Source organism: Meleagris gallopavo, chromosome 2 (genome assembly GCF_000146605.3).
Source record: "Meleagris gallopavo isolate NT-WF06-2002-E0010 breed Aviagen turkey brand Nicholas breeding stock chromosome 2, Turkey_5.1, whole genome shotgun sequence".
NCBI lineage: Eukaryota > Metazoa > Chordata > Aves > Galliformes > Phasianidae > Meleagris > Meleagris gallopavo.
Window position 1 is genome coordinate 8811079 of NC_015012.2, and position 20836 is coordinate 8831914.

At 40.8% G+C, this 20836-nt stretch overlaps 3 protein-coding genes across 4 annotated transcripts in view; 1 reads left to right on the top strand and 2 right to left on the bottom strand.

Moving 5' to 3' along the window:
* GALNT14 (polypeptide N-acetylgalactosaminyltransferase 14) overlaps positions 1–11303 on the bottom strand; it is a 63242-nt gene extending 51939 nt beyond the window's left edge. The window contains exon 1 of the mRNA XM_019613452.1: positions 11278–11303. Coding sequence (XP_019468997.1) covers positions 11278–11303 — 26 coding nt within the window. The remainder of the gene's footprint in view (positions 1–11277) is intronic.
* Positions 1–20836, bottom strand: part of ALK (ALK receptor tyrosine kinase) — a 751299-nt gene that overhangs the window by 280466 nt on the left and 449997 nt on the right. The window lies entirely within an intron of this gene.
* On the top strand, positions 13200–20469 carry LOC104909514 (lysocardiolipin acyltransferase 1). The gene is made up of 2 exons (XM_019613453.2): positions 13200–13203; positions 16438–20469. The coding sequence occupies exons 1-2, from the start codon at positions 13200–13202 to the stop codon at positions 16944–16946; spliced, it is 513 nt and encodes a 170-aa protein (XP_019468998.1). The 3' UTR covers positions 16947–20469.

Below are 20836 nucleotides of genomic sequence, written 5' to 3' on the forward strand. Positions count from 1 at the left end.
CCTAACTTTTTCCAGATGCTGTTCGAGGTAATAGCAGCTAACAGAGGAAAATGCCGCACTAGGCAACGGTAGAATAATGAAGAAAAAATGTTCCAACCCTTGGCCCAGAATTCATGCAAATTACAAGAGGACGCTGTGTTCTGAGTAATCTTGTTTTTGTATCTTACCAACACAACAGCTGTGAGCTGCAGATTGGGTCTCCTGCCCCAAGAAGACAGCCTACACCCACCGCTTGGATGGAGGGGAAACAGAGCGCCGATCCTATTTAGTGAATGAAGGACAGGCAGGACTAGCTTCTGCTGGCTCCATTTGCTGCGAGGGCTCACCAAGGAGTGTTGGGAGCACTCACTGGGAGGCGGTGGTCAAGCAAGCTCGCTTCTTTTGAGATGGATTACTACGGCTTTGGTTTAGCCGTGTCATCAGCATCCTAAGAATAAAAGTGGTTTACAAATAGCTAGCTTTGGGTAGAAAGATATTTGCTGCCGCAGTTAACAGGTTGCATTTTCTAATTCTGTAGCATACTGAACGTGCAGGTACCCATCCCTTTGTCCAGGTCAGTCAGCTCAATAGTACAAAGAATGCAAACAGCAAATCCAGGCTGTCCTAGAGGCCAGGTGGCAGTTCTGATCAGATGTTTTTACTTGCCCACAAGAACGTGGGTCATTCTGCTGGTGACACACAAGCATCACAAATCTGTGTTTGTCAGCTGTTCCTCCTGCTCCAGCATTCCCGTGGCAGGGCATGGTGAGTGGTCCTTGCAAGCAAGGGAAATAAAATATGTCCTCTCCTTGCTGTTCTTTAGCTCTAGGTTAAAGACTCAGGAGCTCAGTTTGGAGGATCAGTTCTGTGTTTTCTGCATTTCTCCTGCCCTGCTCTATTCTCTAGTACTGAGCAATTATACCATCTGCAGCAGGCTTTAAGTCAAGACATCTTACAAAATGAGAATTTGGACTGTGGAAGTCAGATGTATGAACAAGAATGGAGTGAGAAAAAGATTTATTTTATTTATCTGTATTTGTTTTTCAATATTGTAACAGTGGTAGAAAGTAGAAAAGATACTACACTTCTTCACAGGATTTCACAGAAATTCTGAGAAAATGTTCCCATCATTATGGTTATCTCATTTTCTAAGTAGAAATATTATACTTACGGCAAAACCAATGTTGATTCATTACTCTAATGGGAAATAATGGACAATATTTATGCATGTCTATTCACTGCCTACAGTGAAGGCAGAAAATGAAATGCACTCTTTCGGTGGCACTTAGGAACATGGAATTGATGGTATGCACTAATTCCTTTTCAAGAGTGTTTCACAATACATGGTGGACTTGCATTTCCATCAGTTGACCTCAGTGTCTAAATGCCTCTGCTGCCAAAAACAGTCACAGTATGAGTTATCCACAGACTACACTAGATTTATGATTTCCTGCTTTACCATTGGAATCCAGAATGTTTTTTTCTTCTTGATAGATAAACATCTTGCAGTAAAAATTTTGTATGGGGATTCCTGAAGCAATCAATACAAAAGCTCTGGTGGCATTCTATAGAATTAATGGTAAAACTTTCGCTTCACATTTATTTTGAGTTATGAAAGTAGTAATGAAACCTCTTTTCTTAACATAAAATATTTTAAATCAAGCATTTATTATGCCTGGATTTGATAAGGCTACTTACCAGCCTAGACTTGTTTGTACACAGCAGTATCTTCTCATTTAAATTCAATCACAGTCACAAAACAAGCCTGGCTTAGACTAGCTGAAGATATAAACTTCATTTTCATCTCATTAGGCCACCTGGAAGCAGCAATCAGTGAGTAGTCCTGACGTCAATGGTCTCTCTACTTCATTAAAATGTTAATTTCATGGCTTTAATTCCCTTTGTAAAGCGTGCTGCTGCAAGACACTATATGCAGATTTATTCTGAACCAAACAAATCTGCATGCCATATTCCCTTTTTAGTTCCTTAGGTTTCTTTGGATTTTTTTATTTTTTATTTTTAGCCATTTCTATTTTTATAAACTGCTTTGAAAAGATCTCCATAACAACCAAAAAGTAAATATTTTCTTAAAACGGCCTGTTGAGAATGTATACTTAAGAATCAAGAATTCAGGGCATTATGTGGCATTTGTTATGCTGTTCCCCTTTTTGGTATGCAAAAAGGAGGCAGGTATTATTACTGGCTTACCATCTCAGATAAAAGATCCCAAGGATGAAGCGTGGTAAACTAAACCGGAATTTCTTACGTAAATCAGCTGTAATGTCAGCATTCTTTCAGGATTCTGTTGGGACAAAATGACAGACTTTTCATCAGTTTTCAAACCCCTTCTTGTTGTGGAAGAGTCTGAATAATCTTATGTTCTTCCAAGCGTTATACAAGCTAATTCTGTTTCAGTATGTCTATGCTATTTAAAGATAGATGTAATTTATATTTCTATTGCAGGTGTTGAAACTAAGGTGCAGGGTCTGGACTTCTCAGGAGCCATTGGTGATTATTGAGCCGCATGTCTCAGGAATGCCGTGCAGTCAGGTAGCTCTCGTGGCACACTTAGGGCTGGGAGAGGAGCGTAGATACAGCCGTATCAAACAACTGCGTCCGTCTTTGCGGCTGTATTGCTCATATCAGTGAAGAAGTTTTAGAAAGTCAGTGAAGACCGATGGACAAAAGCCAAGTCATTTCCATCTGAGGCTGTTGTCGACAAAGTTATTTCATCACAGACAGCAGCATAACTCACTGCACCAGTCAATTTAAATTGCCGGTGTGTGCCAGAGTTTTACTCTACCGATGGAATTATTCATTCATGTCTGCAGTTGGTGGGAATGAAGTGATGTTATGATGACTTCTCAGATTGCACGTTGACCTAGAAAAATACTCCATTTTATAGTCTTTCTGTGATATTGGCTATCATTACAGCAGCGTGTTCACTCTTCTAACACTGTTTTTTAATTTGACATGCAATATATCTTATAAACTAACCAAAGAATGCTTCAATTTCGGTATGCAGTACGCTTAAACGTGTGTCACTACAGGTGTTTAAACAGAAATTGTCAGTTTCCTGAATGAATTTTGTTGTCAGCTTTGATATTTGAAATGCCATTTCTGCCATGAACCACCACAGTTAAAGTTGCTTTCATCACTTAACAAAAATATGACTGTAGGTTGACATTGCTTTGGGAGAAGAAAAATATTAGGTCTCGCTTTGTTTTGCATTTCTTTTGTCTTGGTTTTTGCAGAGGTATTCATGCTGTGATTGCTTATTGTTTCTTTTGTTTGCTTTCAGAAGGTAGTGTATTTGGAGGAGTTGTTGGGAGTTTGTTTTTGTCACTGTTGCTTAGGCAGAAAACACTGAGATGGGTTGGCTTTGGATTTCAGCATTCATTTGTCCTGTTTTCCATATACAGCAAAGCAGCTCAAGTTCTTTTGTCTTGCTGGGCAAGCTCAGTTTCTACCAAGTACCTCTTACAATTAAGCTGTCTATGAAGTCAGTTAAGTTGCAGTGGATTTTTCATCACCCCATCATTTATTTGCAAAAGACCAACTGGTGCTTTGTCATTTTGCAACCTGTGAAAAGTTCAGTATAAGCTGTTCCTCAGATGGTAGATGCTCTTCAGATAAAATCAGACTTTTCTCCCACCTTTGTTGATGTGTCATAGGAACCTGTGGCAACTTCTTTGTTCCCATTTGTAAGCATTGTCTTTCTCCTTCCCATTGGGCTGGAAAAAGGGAGACATCCAGTTGTACCTGGCTGTTAAATAAGTTCTGTGCCACGTGAAGCCTTCTTGCAGTCAGGTCAGAGCTCTAAGCAGTGATTCCACCAGCCCTGAGTCAGTTCACTCCCCTGACCTTCCTTCTTCCAGGGCAGAGGCACGGTGGCGTTTGCCCATGGCCTGGAGGACATTTGGCCTTTCCATCATGGCTGAAGGTCTGCACACCTGGTTGTGTCCATAGGGCAAATAGTGAGTTTGAGTGGCTGCTTTCATGTCAAATCATGGGCATTGAGACATTAGCAAGGCGTCAGCAGCTGGAAGCTGGTTATAGTGGATTGTGCTATGTATGCAAGCTCTAGAAGGGGAAAAAAAACAAGCGGCAACCAAGGAAAGTGGAGTTTTCTGAGATCTCTTACTGATATGTGTGTTTCACGTCTCTCCATTTGCTTCTCCAGTGTGATTCAGGATCTCAGAGTGGAAGAAGTTGTGGAGTAAGGACCATGTGATGCCTTTTGTGCTTGCAGTGGTAAGCCTGGGGTGCTGTGCTGAGAAATTGTTCAGCAAAACTTGAGGGAGAGTGTTTCTGAACTCAAATGTGTTAGATCTATTTGTTTCCTATAGCAAAGTGTCCTTAGGGAAAACATAGCTCAAAGGAATTTCCTGCGATGGCAAATACTCTTCCCTTAATTAACCATTGTTCTCTCAATGCGCTGCATGAAGCTTGGGGGCTTTCATTTTCCTCTAAACTAAAATGCTGAAGAAAAGATTGCCTGTTAACAACAGTGGACTTTCTTTCTGTAAGTCCTGTGAAGTAAACCGAACTGCCTTGGTTTGTTCTTTGTGAATTAGTTAGGTACATACTCATATTTGTGTCAAAAATCAGTGTTCAAAATGTTAGTAACAACTGCTTGCACTTACCAGCATGGGATTACAAGACCATGGCTTTTTGCTTTTCCCACACTTCTCACTTCCAGATCAGGCAGCACTGAAATGTTATGTCCTCAATCCACCTGTGAAAAACTATCAAAACTGTAAGTTGTCTTGTGGAGTCACTGCAAGGTACACCATGATCTTCTGCCTCACAAAACTCCTGTGGTCTGTCAATTTTGTGTGGTGCTGTGTAGAGCCAGGAGTTGCACTCAGTGGTCCGTATGGGTCTCTTCCAACTTGGGTTATTCTATGATTATCTTCCGATTTGCATTAAAAAGGAGCAGATCATTGTCACCCGTGGCTTTAACAAGAAGGTTGAACATACTGATTATGAACCTCAACCTGTTCTTACTTGCCTTGGCAGAATGCTACATTTAGCTCAATACTGGGTCATTGCGAACTGGGATGAATGGTCTTTCTCAGCCTTAGTGTGGAAATAATGAGACCACATCTGAAGATGAACTACTGGCCCCAAAAGTACATCGTACTTTTGCTTGAGATAAGAATTGGGTTTTACTTCTCAGACTGGCAGATTGATAGCATCACATACATGGAAGTACAAAGATGGGTATTAAGAAGTCAGCATCCATCTAGACATGGGAATGTCTGTGTGGGCACTCTGCAATCTTTTCTCATTTTCGTTTGAAGGATTGACTCTGGCATAATTTTCCAAACCATCCCTATGAACAACAGTAGTTGGAACAAAGCCATAAGCTAATCTTCTTATTTCTGCCCTAGCAGAAGGGGAGATTTATACTGGATGTCAGGGGGAAGTTCTTTACAGAGGGAGTGGTGAGGTTGGAACCGGAGAGGCTGTGGATGCCCCATCCCTGGAGGTTCAAGGGCAGGTTGGATGGAGCCCTGGGCAGCCTGGTCTAGTATTAGATATGGAAGTTGGCGGTCCTACCTGCAGCACGGGGGTTGGAGCTTGATGATTCTTGAGGTCCTTTCCAACCCAAGCCATTGTATGATTCCATGAGGGTGTGTGTGTTACATGAGGTTACTCTGACTGAGGAGAGTCCAAAGACCCTTCAACTTGATGGCTTCTTTTGCAACAGTGGAGCTCCACCAAGCAGCTGCAGTAGGGCTTGGGTCTGATCCCACGTTGTTAGGGAGCAAAGGAACTGTGTAATCATTATTACCCTTTTAAAACACTTTTAACCACAGCCTGCAAAGGCATGGCAGTGCTTTATCTGACAAGCATGTTGCTATCTTTCATCAGCTGATTAAAATCATCATCGAAGTTCCAGTTTGTCTGTTTTTCCCTTTTCTTTTTACCATTGTGTTTTGTTTAACTTTCCCTAATGAGCCCAGTGAAAAGCAATTGTTCTAAATAAATCATGTGCGCTACAAAGCAGCATATCACAATTAGGTTTCCATTATACTTTAATTAGGCATTCCATTATTAAATTGATGTCTTTGGCTTCTTCCAGGTCCTCAGACTAATCCTGACACAAATTCTTCTTTGTGGATAAATATTAGTCAGTCGTAATTAAAGACTATTCATAGGAGTTGTGGCTTTTCATTAAATCCCTTACTGATTAAGATGGCTCCCCCAAGTACCAGGCTGATTAAATTTAATGAGATTTGTCCACTTGTGTGTTGTGGTCTGGTGGAAACTGTTTTAGCACCAGGGGATTGGGTACAATATGTCCATATCTCTCAGTGCATGCAGTCATGGGCCTGCATGCCTGTTATTTGCAATGCTGTACACTTTTGTATTAGGGGGGGTCTATGTTTTGTTTTGTTGGTCAACAGGGGAAAAAAACATGGAAATGGAATTAGTGGTATTAGAGTTGAATCTCAAGGGACTAAATTCCATTAAATAACTGAGTGTATAAGGTTAGAGGCTGTGTTTTGTCGATTAATTCAAGAGGATGTGCTGGTTAATTGAAGCCCTAAACTGATACCACCTATTGAGATGTATAGATGAGCTTGTTTCTGTGTAAATATACCTCAGCTGCACATTTAGATCATAAAACACACATTCTTGGCAGAAGTTCCTCAAAAGGTAGTGTGTGACATGTTTTCAGAGCAAAATCCTTGCCCTGGATTTTAAACAGGGTGAAGCAAATGGATAATGTGGCTTTATTGTGTATCAATCAGAAGGAAATTACAAGCCTAATGATTTTCTCTGTGCTGAAATTGTACCTTCTTGTCGGACTGCTGGTGCTGTTCTGCATTCCTTTTGCTTTGTGCACTGAAAGGAAAACAAACCACTGTGACCAAGAATGGCAATAGCATAGTCCAGTGAGGCATGAAATGGGAGAGACTGGCTCAGGATGTCTGTAGAAACACTCCATTCAAATATTTGAGGTGGCTGCTAGCAGGTGTTTTTTCAACGTCTAGTTTATATTCTATTTCTGTTGCAGGGTACATTTTCATCAATTATTTTGGATTGGTATGGGCCGTATTTGTAACACTGAATCTCTCAAAAATTTGAATGTGTTTTGAGTTTCTTTTCCCGTATCCCAGATACGGGAGCGTATCATCCAGCCTACCTGCAGCCTTGCTTCCAATTGAAGTTTATTTCTGACGCCAGGTTGCTCCAGCTGGGGCTTCTGGAGGCTCAGTGACCATGAGTGATGCCAGGGACAATTTGAAGAGGGCAACTTCGTCTAAAAGTAGAAGGTCACTGAGCAGCTAAAGAGTACTCTCTAGTGGCTGATTCTGGGTAGTGATAAGAACAGACAGCCGCATGCACTGAGTTAACGGATTATAGCAATTAAGAAGGGAGAAGAAGTAAAGGGAGGCAATTAAGCTGAACCTTTATCTTGATCGTACAAGAGATTGAATGTAATTCAGTAGAAGCCCGTGTTTGTTTATTTATTGCTACCATTGCAGTACAGTTGGATAACGTTATGCTACTCAGTACCATCGTTCCATTGGCACGAACGAAGGGTCTGACCAGAAGTGACAACTCAGTGGCGTTCCTAAAAAGATAGGATACACTTTGATCAGCTGATTACTGTGCAACAGCTGCCACATCTGCTTTCTTCTGAATATCTGTGGTGAATTCTTTTGTTTTAATCCTCACACTCCATCTCATGCTGACTTTGCAACGGCTTCACAAAGGACAAGACTCAAAATCTAGGGTCAGTCTGCAGATCAGCTGGAGTCTAATGGTCCTACATTTAAAACAATTTGAAAAACATTAAAAACTGTGAGAAAATCATGAGAAATTCCTACCCTACATCCTGGCTAATCCCTGATTTATTAAAAAAAAAAAAAGTTGTTTGAAAAGAATATAAGCAAAGGCCTTGGAAGACATAGAGGAAATAAATAAGTTGAACGGGGAGATGGGAAGGGCAGCCCATTGAATGCGTGTAATTTAGTTAGGATGCTGAAAGCTACAACATGACAGTTCATGTATACTGCTGCTCCTGACAGCTTTAGGAACGTATCACTTTTTGCACCCAAAACTCCCAGACTTTGAGCCAGCTGCACTGTTCACTTAGCAGTAATGTCCTGCAATTCTGAACATCACTGGAATGGCAGTTGTGTATGTAAGCTGTTCCAGAGTGTTTTGTTTGACTGTTAACTCAGTGAGGCCAGTCGGCATGACAGTGGAAATTTCAGATGCAGCGGCTGGATTGTAGCAGGACTGGATTGCCTCCAGTAAGGATATGGTTTTGGTTTCAGAGATTGATGCTGAATTCCATCGGTGCTGCAGAGAAATTGTTCATCTAGGCAGAGTGCAAAGAAACACACATGGATGGATTGCCTCTTTCTTAGATTCTCAGGGATTTCAAATGCCTACCAAATGACTGAGAAATTAGGAGGACAGCCTGTTGTGTTACAAGACAAGAATCAGCTTGAGTTGTTTGTTCATGCATTATATATAGATGGGATGTATTTTAAGGTTATATGATACCTTACTTTTGCTTAATTGTTATGATGCTTAGCTTTGCTGAAGTACTTGTACGACTAATTGAACTTCTTTGGTTTTAACAAACAACCAAACAGCTGTTCAGCTCTTTCCTGATGAATGTAAATTTGTCTTTCTGCAAAGATACCTTCTGACAAGGCAGACTGCATGTGATGCTTCTGGAAGGATTTCACTGCAGTACAGTAAATTATCTTTATTTCAAACATAATTGTGGTTTTCATGTCCGTTTGCCAGGAAATTCATGTAAAAGCTCAGTGGAGCTGATGAGTGGTGTACCAGTGTGTCAGAGTCTGTCTCTTACATGAAACATCATTTACAAATCAGTATTAGTGACTTAGAAACAGAATGTTTTCTCCTTTCTAGTATGTAACATACATTTGAAAACCAAATTTCATGTGTATATGTGGAGCAGACATGAAGTGTGGGAAGCTAGGCAGGCAGGGGAATAAATATGGTATATTTGTTATCTGGATTTGATAAATATAGTTCAGGAATGATAGAGTAAAGAGTGGTGAGTCAGTTCTGCCTGGTCATCTCTATTGACTGAAAATAACTTATTATTCCAATAAATGTATCCCTTTTATCCCTTCGCTCCCTCCTCTCCACATATTTTGTATTTTATTAATAGCACAAGCAGCTTTCACTTTGCAGTTCCTAAATAACCCTTTGGATTCTAGGATAGAAGACTGAAGGGCAGCCACCATCTGGCAGCCTTGCAGATGGAGCCTCCTGGTCAACGCATTCCCTATCACGATAGCTGGGTCCTTCACTTCCCCTGCACACCTCTCCTTCGTGTGCTCACACACTGAACACACAGCAGATGAGGCTCCTGAAATCACTGGAATAGTGCTTGCAGCATTACCCAGTAGTGACGCACAGTGTTTCACACCTGACTTTGATCCCAAGACCAATATCCAGAGAGATGGCGAGGTAGAGTTGGAGCTGTAAAATGTTAATGCTGGTTCTGAAGTGTTGTGTAACAAGGTGAAATTCAGCACCGCTGCCTGTACTCTCTGTATGTTTAGATAATTCTAGAGCAATTTACAAGGTTGGTAGATCAGACTAGCACTGCACGACCTGTTTTATTTAACAAAACTGTATGGTCGGGAGGTAAAAACAGTTCCTTCCCTGTTTCTTCCCTAGACAGCTTCAGTTAGTGATGTTTTCTTGCACACTTTTAACACGTGGCATCGGACTGCAAAACTGTGGTTTGAATGTATTGAGCAAAACACCTAAGCTTGTGTAACGCATGCTGACATTTTTGAGGATGTCCTTAGACCTCTCGATCTCTGTACTATCAAGTGAAAGGTACCTTGGGATGGTTCCCAGCAGAGCTCTGCTCCCATGCACAGCACCCAGAGCACTACTTCTTCCTGCTGCTGACCAGAAAACTTGGCTTCCAGCTTCAGGGACAAGAGGTGCTGGTGCCTGAACTCCATCTTCTCTGGGGGAAAGCTTCTGCATCTCCTTTTATCGCAGGGCCAATAGAAAAGGGGATAGTTAGAGTAAGAATTGGTATGTAGGATCACTGTTCTCTGTTAATCAAGGTCATCATTATCCTTCTGTCTTTTTTTGTTTGCTTATTTGATTGCTGCACTTAGCCAAAAAAGATTTCCAATTGCTACTGAATTGAAAGTGATTTAGGTGAACCGTGGTTGACACTGCTGCTTTAGAGAGGGCTGCCTGAAGTTTTAAATCTCAGCAAGGATGATGCTTCCCAAGAGAAGCTGTAAATTCTTGAATCTGCTCCATTTTGATACTCTGGAATGTATTTTTCTCAAAGAAAAATGACTGAAATCTCAGGAGCTCACACAGTAATATTTCTCGTAGTAAGCTGTTTTAGGTAGCTTTTGTTTTAATGTCCAAAAATGTATCTTTGTCTCAAAGCTAGCGTAAAAAATCAGATATTGAGCAGTGTAGGCAATCTGTTCTACTCATTTCTAGCTTTGCTTTCATTCTGTTTGTTTACAGATGCTGAGCTCCTCCTGCCTACTTTCCTAAAGAGATACATATAAATATACTGCAGATAAAGTTTTTTTAAAAAATGGTGGTGAGGCACTGGCACAGGTTGCATCGCAGGGAGGTGATGGATGCCCTGTCCTTGGAGACATTCAAGGTCAGGCTGGATGAGCCTGAGGCTCTGAGCACCTGATGGAGCTGTGGGTGTCCCTGTTCATTGCAGGAGAGTTGGACCAGATGGCCTTTAAGGATCCCTTCCAACGCAAACGGTTCTGTGCTATTGAAGGGAAAGTGAAAAAGCTACAGGTGATGTTTATGGAAGTCTGAAGATGTGTGAGGTATTCAGAGTTGTGTGATTACGGGATAGGTATGTTGCTCTGCAGGAGAAAGGTGTAGTTACACTGTGGTGGGAGATGGAAGGGACAAGGCTCAGGGGCCTTGTGTATATTCACAGGTTTATCTTAAGTTTATCATGACTATTTTGTTGTGAAAGCACCTTAGCATGCCTCTCTCCATTTTGACTTTACCACTCATCAACTCACTGCTCTGTGATATACTGCAGTTAAGAATAGCATCTTCTCTACTGAATTAATGCAAAGGAAGAGACCATATAATCTTTGTACAATTTAAGGTAGTGTCAGTGGTAAGTAAAGTGGGATGAAGTCCAGCTGCTTAGATCCTCAATAGGAATGGAAATGAATAATAGCCACCACTGCTAATGTTGAGGAGACTCAGCTACCTGTTCACCTTCCAGACTGTTGTAAACCTGAGTAGTGCATTACATGGATATACCTCATTTTTGGCACAGTGATGGTCATTTTGGCTTTTAAGAGCTGCTGCTCTGAATCATCATTTTGGCCCTCAAGTCACTGCTTATATAGATCTCACAGTGAGCTTGCTCAGCATTGCTCCGTCCCAGGTATGAGCAAGAAAATGTCCTTGTCACTAGCGTGAATCATTGCTGAGGAATGAGCAGTGCTGGATCTGTGGAGCGATCCTTACACGCAGGGGATGAGGGTGTGCAACCAGCCTTATTTGGGACTGTGTTCTTGGGCTGAGCATCAGTTCTGGCAATTTTCACCAACTGCAGCTTCAAATGTATTTGAAAGAAGCTTAAAATAGTTTAATCCTGGCTTTATATTCAGACTCCTTTTTCCCCTAGAAATATATTGTGCTGGCATTGGGTTTTTTAACACACATCATTAAAAGAATTCAAAACTTACCTGTGATATCTTTACTTTGAACCTAAGAAGAGACTCTAGGTTATAAGGTTTTATAACATTGGGTTGTGAGATAAAAGGCTGATCTGTGCACACACAAAGGAGCACAGGGACATAATAGCAGGCAGAGAAATCCCAAAACACAGACAGAGAATTAGAGTCCTGTCCCGCCTCCTCCTAGGGTTGTCATGGGGCAGCCATCAGCCATGAGTTGGGTGGGCATCCATTACAGTGTGTCAGTGTGGGAGGCACCTGCCCATCACCTTGTAGACCAAGGGGGATTACTCCTTGCAGGACTTTAGGGGTCATTGTGGGATGAAGAGGAGAGTGTTTGGGGATTATACGGGATTTATGGGATATTCAGGAGCCAGCTATTGAAGCTGCTGTAGGTATGAGTTGGATGCTGGGAAGATCAGATGGTGACAAGTTGGCTACTAGAGGGATCAAAAGGTTCAAGGCAGCTGGGTCCAACCCAGCAGCACAGGGTCTGGAGACAGCTGAGACCAGGTTGTATGTATGTCTGTCTCTGCCTAAAACAGGTGGAAAAGAAGGCAATCTCACATCTATTGGGCTACTACAGCTGGCACTGTGACACAGAATAAAAATTTGGATGGAACAGCTGGTGTGGTGAGAGAATATGTCCTAACTTTCTGTTGGAATTTTTTTTTTTAAGAAGGCATCATTCTCTGATGTTGTTTTTTCTCTTGGCTAGGATCCTGGTAAATTCTTTCAATGCCACCTGTAAGTTCAGTGCCCATAGCAACCAACTATGCATTGTGGTTGCTTAAACTAATGTTGTGTATCAGCATATCCTGAAATATCAATCACTTTGACTGGTGGACAGAACATTTAAAGAGAAAAATAACTTTGTGGCTTTCGTGTCATTCTGTCATCCCAACATAGAGATTGCAACATGTATTAATCATTTACTTTGTATTTATAGCTGCTTAACAATAATTACAAACAAATTTTATAATCATTCTTGAGCACAGTAGTAAGCTTTCTTTTTCTGAAGTGCTTCTGTAATGAGTAGGACAGAATAATGTTCATAGGTCTAGTTCTGCAGAGTGAAAGTAATGAGAATGTAAAGCTACTGAAACTCACGTGTTTGTCCCGAAGGACTGGGCTAACTACCTGACATTTTTGCCTTAATGGAGGTTTCTTAGTTAAATTAGATTTCAGATGCAACATTGTGAATATTATTTGATTTTCTCTGTTCTTGTCACCAGGACAGGTTCTTTGGGGATCCCTGGCAGTGACTGGCCACAGGGCCATGGTTATAATTAGAGATTTATTATTACATGAGAAAGAAATGAACAAACAGCATAGCTTATCATCTACAATTTCTAGCACTTGGCTTACAGTTGCACTGAATTTTTAGAAGTCTGAGTTACACATGTTTTTTAGGTCACTTAGGAAGACCCACTGCAGGTCAGGTCACATTTTTTCAGCCAGCACACAACACTTGGGGCACAAGTCTTGTAATGAGTGGAAATGGGTAAGAGCAGAATAAAGGAGATCCTATGGACATCACAAAGAGCAATGTAAAGAGTGACTTGTCCACTGGCAGCTTCTCTAAACTATGAACAGACATATTTAATTCACTTCATTTTTTTGACCCAGTAGAGAAGTAGAATGGGGTGACTTCCTTTAGGGCAATTTCTTCTTAAAATGTACAGAAATAGAGGTTTTGAGTGGATCTTTAAATTCAGTCACCTCAATGCATTTCTACTCAGGATCACTCTTTCACACACATATCTGACCTCCATCTTGCTGTTCATTTGAAGCATTTGCTGTTAGCTATCTTCAGGCTGCAGAGGGAACCAGCTTCACTTCAGAGAGCAACAGAGGTGGTAAATGTGCTCTAGCCAAGGATGCATCTTCGAAATTGCCTGATTAAACCTAGCCTAAGGGAGTTTTGTCCCTGTTCATGGGGTGGTGTGCTTTCATCTGCTGCAGTAATTTTTCTAGCAGATTTACTTGTAGCACATTTGGAAGTGATGTACAGACCCTGCCCATATTCTGAAATACTGTTTACAGATCAACAGAGAATATGCAGAACTCTTTTGTTCAAGTGTATGCTGTGGATCCAGCAGCTTCACTGCACATAACAAATGGCAGGACATGCTTCTTTCAACACCTGTAGAAAACTGATTGAAGATGGTCCTTTTCACCTGCCTGCCTTGCCAGGGAATTAAAGTTTCAGTCTGCCTTTTGTGCGTTTTTAAATATGCACGACCCAAACAAGGGACCTGTTGAAAGGCTCTGATGCTCTTACATGTGAAACCTGGTATTCTGATCTTTTCCTTCTGATGTTTCAGTGCTTTCAGATGTGATAAATCTACCTTTGAAATAACCATTATTTCTTCTTGTGTAAAATCGAGTTTAATAGGTAAACTTTGCAGCTGGCTGTTAGAAGATGCTGGTTCAAGTTGGCCACACTGAGCGGATCACACAGGGGGTGGTGACACACTGGAACAGGTTGCCCAAGGAGGCTGTGGATGCCCCATCCCTGGAGGCATTCAAGGCCAGGCTGGATGTGGCTCTGGGCAGCCTGGTCTGATGGTTGGCGACCTGCACATGGCAGGGGGGGTTGAAACTACTTGACCATTGTGGTCCTTTTCAACCCAGGCCGTTCTGTGAGTCTGTGATCACTTCATCATCATTTGCTTTAATTTCCCTGTTTGTGATGCAGAAAATACAGCGCTCACCCTCTTGTATACAGCTCTTGGAGCTTTGTTCTGGATAGCTTATTTAGAAACCTTTGTGTAGTGTAAACATTTTAGGATGTGGCGAAGTTCTGCTGGAAGGTATCAGTTTGAGAGTGCTCCACATTCACAGGTGGGGATTTCTGAACAAGGGACATCCATAAATTCTAGATACATCCCAAGCAAGATTTCAAGCTAGGAAAGATACCACGATCAACCAAATATGCACGTATAATAAGAAGTATGTTAAAAGCAATACTCTGACAAAGAGTTAGTAAGATGTACAAGACATAAATGCTTCTTTATCAGAATAATCTAGTACTAAGCTGTTCAGTGCTTAACACAATCCTTATGATGATGTGGAGGCTTGTGTAAAGCTTTGATATTCTGAGAACATTGGCACATCCTGTAGAGTAATGACAAACTGCCTGTTTAGCTTCAGAGACACAAATGACTGCAAGGCAAGTGAGACACTCAAGTAGCCCAAAGCACTTTTCACAGAAGACTTTTTTTTTCATACAGGGATCTCAGGAAGACTGAACCTTTTCTGGTTTGCTCTTTAGAATCCCAACACACAAAACTATCTTGAGAGAGACCGTTATAATATGCTACCATTGTAAAATATTCTGATGGATGGCATAGGGTTTTTTTTTCCTCCTCCCTTGTGATAGTTGGAGTTGAACTTTAGATAAATCATTTTGAACATGGCCATTTAAAGTCTCTGTTCTGTTCCTGTCATTTTTGGAACTGTGAAGAAGGAGAGCAAAAGGAAAGGGAGAACAGAGCTGAGAAGAAGTTGTTGTAGTTGTTTTTACAAGAATTAACATCATCTATGAGAAAAAAGTCTTCAGACACTGCAACTACAGACAGCATTTAGTCTCCAATTCTATTTTGCCCTGAGACAGCCAGCAAAATAGAAACAGCAACACAGGATAAATCACTGCTGGCAGAACTTAACAGTTATGCAATGTCCAGCGTACCATGCACCTATTTTTAGATCAATTTTATACTAGCAGAATTTAGATTATGAAATCTGAAAAGAATGTCTAGTCAAGGGCTGAGGGCAAAGAAAATATTTAGAAGAGCATCTGTGTAAAAATGTTTAGTACAAAGATACGGTCGTAAAAACAACTTTGGCAATAGTGCTGTCCATTCGAGAGTGTTGGCTTGATCAGGCATGGTAATGCAGATCTGTTTTTTTCATCAGTATTCCCTTGAATTTCTAATCCACAGTTGTTTTTTAAAGAGTTAACTCTGGCCAGATAGTGGTATGTGGTTTACACAAAGCTCAGCTTCTCCACTGTTTGCACTGCACTTTGTGTTTACCAGCTCTGGAGTGAAGTAAGCTGCAGCTCACCCCAGTAGAGTACCAGCTGGTCAAACATACAGAACTGTATTAGATGGAGTGCTCTGCAAGGCTGGGCGAGCTACAGAGGGGCTCCTCAGCCTTCGTCACTCACCCTAGACTTAATGAACCTAGTGGTATTTACCTGGTGTGTGCTTCCTGTATGTTCTTACAGAGCTTTGGTAAATTAGGACTGTGTGTGCTGTTTGCTTCAGATCAAAGTTCAGACTAAATATTTTGCTCTGTTCACAGGAGTGCATGGTAGGTTATGTTTGATGAGTTAAAGATACATTTGCAACACACATATGACTGTTTTGGAAATGTGTATTAGTGGATTAGTTGTGCATACTCTGTTCTTCTTCCAAGATCAGATTTGCATCTTTTCTCCTTCTGATTTGACTTTATCCTCTTAGTCCCTGTGTTGTAATTCTACATTAGTTTGTGCAAGTGAATGTCATTTTGTTTCCAAAGGTTTTGCTCAGATTCAGAAGAGGTAGTGAATGGGAAATCTCTGACCTCTCAGCCTTTGGATTCCAGAATATAAAACAATCTCTGCGTAGCTAACATATCTTTGGGATACTTCTACAATTTCGGCACTTTTTACTTGCCTTTGAAGTGAATTAGCACTCTGGTTGTTGTATGGTCTGTATTGATCTTTTCCACCAAATCTTTCTTCCAGGTAACAATCTTGATGCTATCCATGACATAACTGTGGCATACCCCCAAAACATTCCTCAGACGGAGAAGCACCTTTTGAATGGAAACTTCCCAAAGGAGATTCACTTTCATGTCCAGAGATACCCAGTAGAGACAGTGCCCACTGCTAAGGAGGAGTTGCAGCTTTGGTGCCAGAAGCGTTGGGAAGAGAAAGAGGAGAGACTTCGACGCTTCTATGAAGGTGGAAAGTGCTTTGATGAGACGGGGCAAAGCATTGTTCCCCCGTGTAAATCTGAGCTCAGGGTCCTCGCAGTCAAGTGCATCTCACTCCTGTATTGGACGGTGTTCCCAATGGGTACGTTTGCACTGCTGTACCTGTACAGCTTTGCACGATGGTATTTTGCAGCCTTGATAGTCATTTTTGTTGTGCAGCAAAAGATATTTGGTGGGCTGGAACTAATTGAACTTGCTTGTCATCAATATTTTAAAAAGCAACAGAAACTTAACGACACAAAAATTAAAAAGAAATAGTTCTTGCGTAAAGAAGGGCATAATAATGTGTGGCTTTGGGACGTACTGCAAATTTTATGAACAGGAAAGAATTTTTGCATGAGAATTGTCTTTTACTATTGTCATTGTTTGCTAGACATTTGCACTTAATTCTGTGAAAAGAAAGAAAAGCGTTAGTTATCACTACGTGTGAAAATGATAGTTTTTATCTCTGAATGTAATTTCAACATTGCTCTTGCAAGCAGCTAGCAACTGCATTCTGCTGTAATTAAGAAACACGTTGCTGGATTATTGAACAATCAAAGGGGAGTTAATAAATAATGACGTGCACTGAAAGTCCACGTACAAATCCAACTGTCGGGCTAAGAAAGACAGATGTGTTACTTCTGTACAATCACATTGTCATAAAGCACCGGATTTGAAAAGCTGCTATGTTTAAAAGTGGTTTGATGGTAGGTGGAAGCTGGAAGAGGATGTTCCATTTCTTTATTTGCTGTTTCAAATAGTCACACTTACTTTAAAATAGTTTGACTTCAGCTTCTTCAAACACTACTGAACCTAGCACGCTATTCAACCTGTTCTGCCTCAGTCATAAAGGATTTTTAGGCCTGCCGGTGTTGTGTTATGGTTCGAGAAACGGTGCTGGCTTTGCCTCCAGTTAAGTCTTTACTGATTATTTAATAGATCTATGCAGGTAGGTTTTGATTTTTCACTGTTCATGCTGGTTTGCTGTCCCTCGTAGCTGTGGGAGATGTGTTTCTACTGTAGGACATAGAGCTGCAGGATAGGGAAGCTGGGTTTTGTTCTTTTATTGGTGGGGTTTTTTCTGGTAGAGGCAATAATAGTGTCTGTCTCTCGAGTAGCTGGTAAATGGTTTTTCAAAGAGGTCTCATTATATACACTATTTGCTAATTTTTTTATTTTAATTTTTTATTTTTGGAGAAGGCAAGGTATTTCTTTTTTTTTGTAAGGATTTTTGGTTTATTCTTACATTGCTTCTCTAGACATTTCAGTTGTCCAAATGCATAAAGAAGAAGATTGCCTTTTCTGTGCAAGCCAGCCAGACCTGTTGGAATGTATCCAATGCAATGGTTGTCTTCGTGAGTTTTAGAAAAGGTGGGTTTCAGACCATGGCAGCACAGGGAAACTGAGTTTCAGCTTCTTTTTTGCAGAATTATCTTGCATTACCTGACTGCATCACTTCTTTTCCATGCTTCTTTACAAGTTTTTATTATTTTGGGAGGCTCCCACTGTAACATGCTTCCTTCTTTTCATGATATTAAGGGTTTCTGAATATCATGAAATCCAAATTAAACTCTGAAAATGCACTTTGCAAGTGTAATGAATGTAATAACTACAGTAAAAGGTACAAACATTGCCAGCACTTCACAGGTTAGGCTAGTTCAGCCTCAGCAATGTTAGATCACTTGGTCAAATGTATTGCTGCAAAACTTCCTGGACTTACTAAACATTTGTTGTTTATTGCATGGAGACTTAATTGAGCTAAACCAAAAGAGCCTGACTGTATGTTGTGTTGTTCTGCTGTGAAATACGAACTGCCTACTTCAAGCACTGGGTCAGCACTGTAGGTACATTTGTTTCTTCTACAACACTAAACATGTTGTCTCCTGTGTTTCTATCAAAGGCCATTTTTGAATGAATCACCAGCCTCTATTCGACTGTCCCTTGCAAGGTGACAAGTATTTTTTAATCCGTGCTTATAATAACTGTTTATTATGCAGAAAGTACTTGAAGCCATCGGTTTTACTCTAATTTTTTAATCCTTTTTTTCTTAAAAGATAAATAAAAGTAGGTTTATATTTAGGATTATGTTTCTAAATGATTTTTCATATTTATATTGTAGTCCCTAAAGTCGGGTAACTGTTGTTTTGTTGCAGTTCTTCTGTGGTATGGTGATGTCCCTTAATGTAATTTTGTGATATCAAAGGCATTTAGACAAAAGCCTAGATCTGCATAGCTGGTGTTTTTCCCTTAGTATTCTGCTTTGGTGCAGTTCCTTGTATGCCCACATAACACTCACCACAAGGGAAAAAGTAAAATCGGCGTTTATAGATAAGCAGAGGAGACCCAAAGGCTTTGAGTCTGTCCTGAGCCATGGCTGCGCTTTCACACCAGGAGTAGCCATGGCTGGGGCACACCAACAGCCTTAGAAGTCTTCAGGAACGACTTCAGAGGGCAGCTGTGACATAAATACCAGCTACACTTTTTCAGTCATTCAGAGAACTGTGTCATAAAGCATACCAGAAACATCAGTGTGAGTCCTGGTCATGGAGCAGGGAAAGATTTCTAGTGTATTTTGTATCTGTGTTTGATTAGAGTTGAATTCTGAAAATGAAATACAATGCAGCTCAGAGATGACCCTTACAAGTTTTCTGTCCGGCTGGAGCCAAGCGTGTAACTCATGTAATGTGGGAAACGTCCTGCAAATCTGTAATTCATCCTCCTCTCCTGTGGATTCAGATTGAGCAAAAAAAATCATCATCTTGTTAGCTCTAAATGCTGCATTGGCACTGCCTGGCTGCATACGGTAGGAGAGGCCTTGTAAGGGAGGAATCCTCCTCATAGGGAAGGATGTTGACTTTGAGACAGGCAGGACTTTTCAGATGCCGTGCCTCATTTTTCAATTAGAAATGCAAGACAAAAAAAAAAATCAGCTTTTGTGTTTAAAAAGGCATTAAAGTGATGAGGAACATCCTTCTGTGTATGTTCTTTTCCTATTTGGTCAAAAAGAGCTTTTACTTAAAAGGTTTTAATATGCATATTTTGGGGAGAATACTTGGTTCTTATTCACCATTTCCTTTTTCAGACTCCACTTAATAAGACATGCTGGGTGAATCACTTGGAAGTGTTTTCAATGCTGTTAGATTAAAGGTGCTAGTACTCCAGGAATCACACATCTACTTTTTGTGGACCTCATATTGGCCAAGGTTTGTCTTACTGATTAGCCAAGTTTCTCATGGCTTATGTTCTCTCGCAGTCCTGGTAGACAGAGCACGTTGTTCAACCACGACTACTCCTGCTGTGGGGCCTCCATCTCTGCTATCTTCCTTATGTTGTTTGAGAAACACGACTTGCTTTTCTTGTCTTTGGAGATACTCTTCGTTTGTTCCATCAAATGTTTCCACATCTGCACTGTGGGTTTCTTTCTCTTTGCTCCAAACTGAAAGTTGAAGTCCTCTCATCTGTGTTTGTGCTGAAACTCATCTGGCTAACAGAACATCAAACCAAGACATTGCTCTTGTGTTCAAAGCTGCGGGGCCCCAAGCTGGTCTGTAAGGTGTTGTCTTGATCATACGAAATGTAGTTTCTAGCTCTGTGCATTGCATACATCTCTGTTGTTTAAAAAGATGAGTGTTTTTATAACTTGATTTTATATGTACATTGTATGAAAGAAAACGCCAGGATACTACAAACCTACAGAAAGCCTTAGTTTTCAAAGTTCATTGGTTATATTAGGGAATTTTAACCATGTATCAATTACTCTACAGCAACAATAAAGTCTTAAAGCATTGCATGTGTTTAACTTCACTGTTTTCATTTTGCTGTGTGACATATTCTGTATGCATCCTTAAGGAACCTTGTCTTCACTCGCATTAATGTCTTGATCTGCAGGTACTTGGTTGGTGGTTTATGGCTCTTATGGTTGTTGGGGTGACATTTCCCTTCTGTTCCTAGGAATTTGAGGAGATTGTACACTCCCTGCTGGCCTGTTCCCATAAAGTGATGCAGAAGCCTTTGGGCAGGCTGGAACTATAGCTCAGTATTAGCCTTGCTTGGATTCTTAGCCAGTATTGCTCAAGAATTGGCTTGTAAAAGCATGTTAGGTATTGATATGTAGATAATTGCTTACCTGTGACCATCAGTGTAATTACACAAAAGTGGTCTGTGGC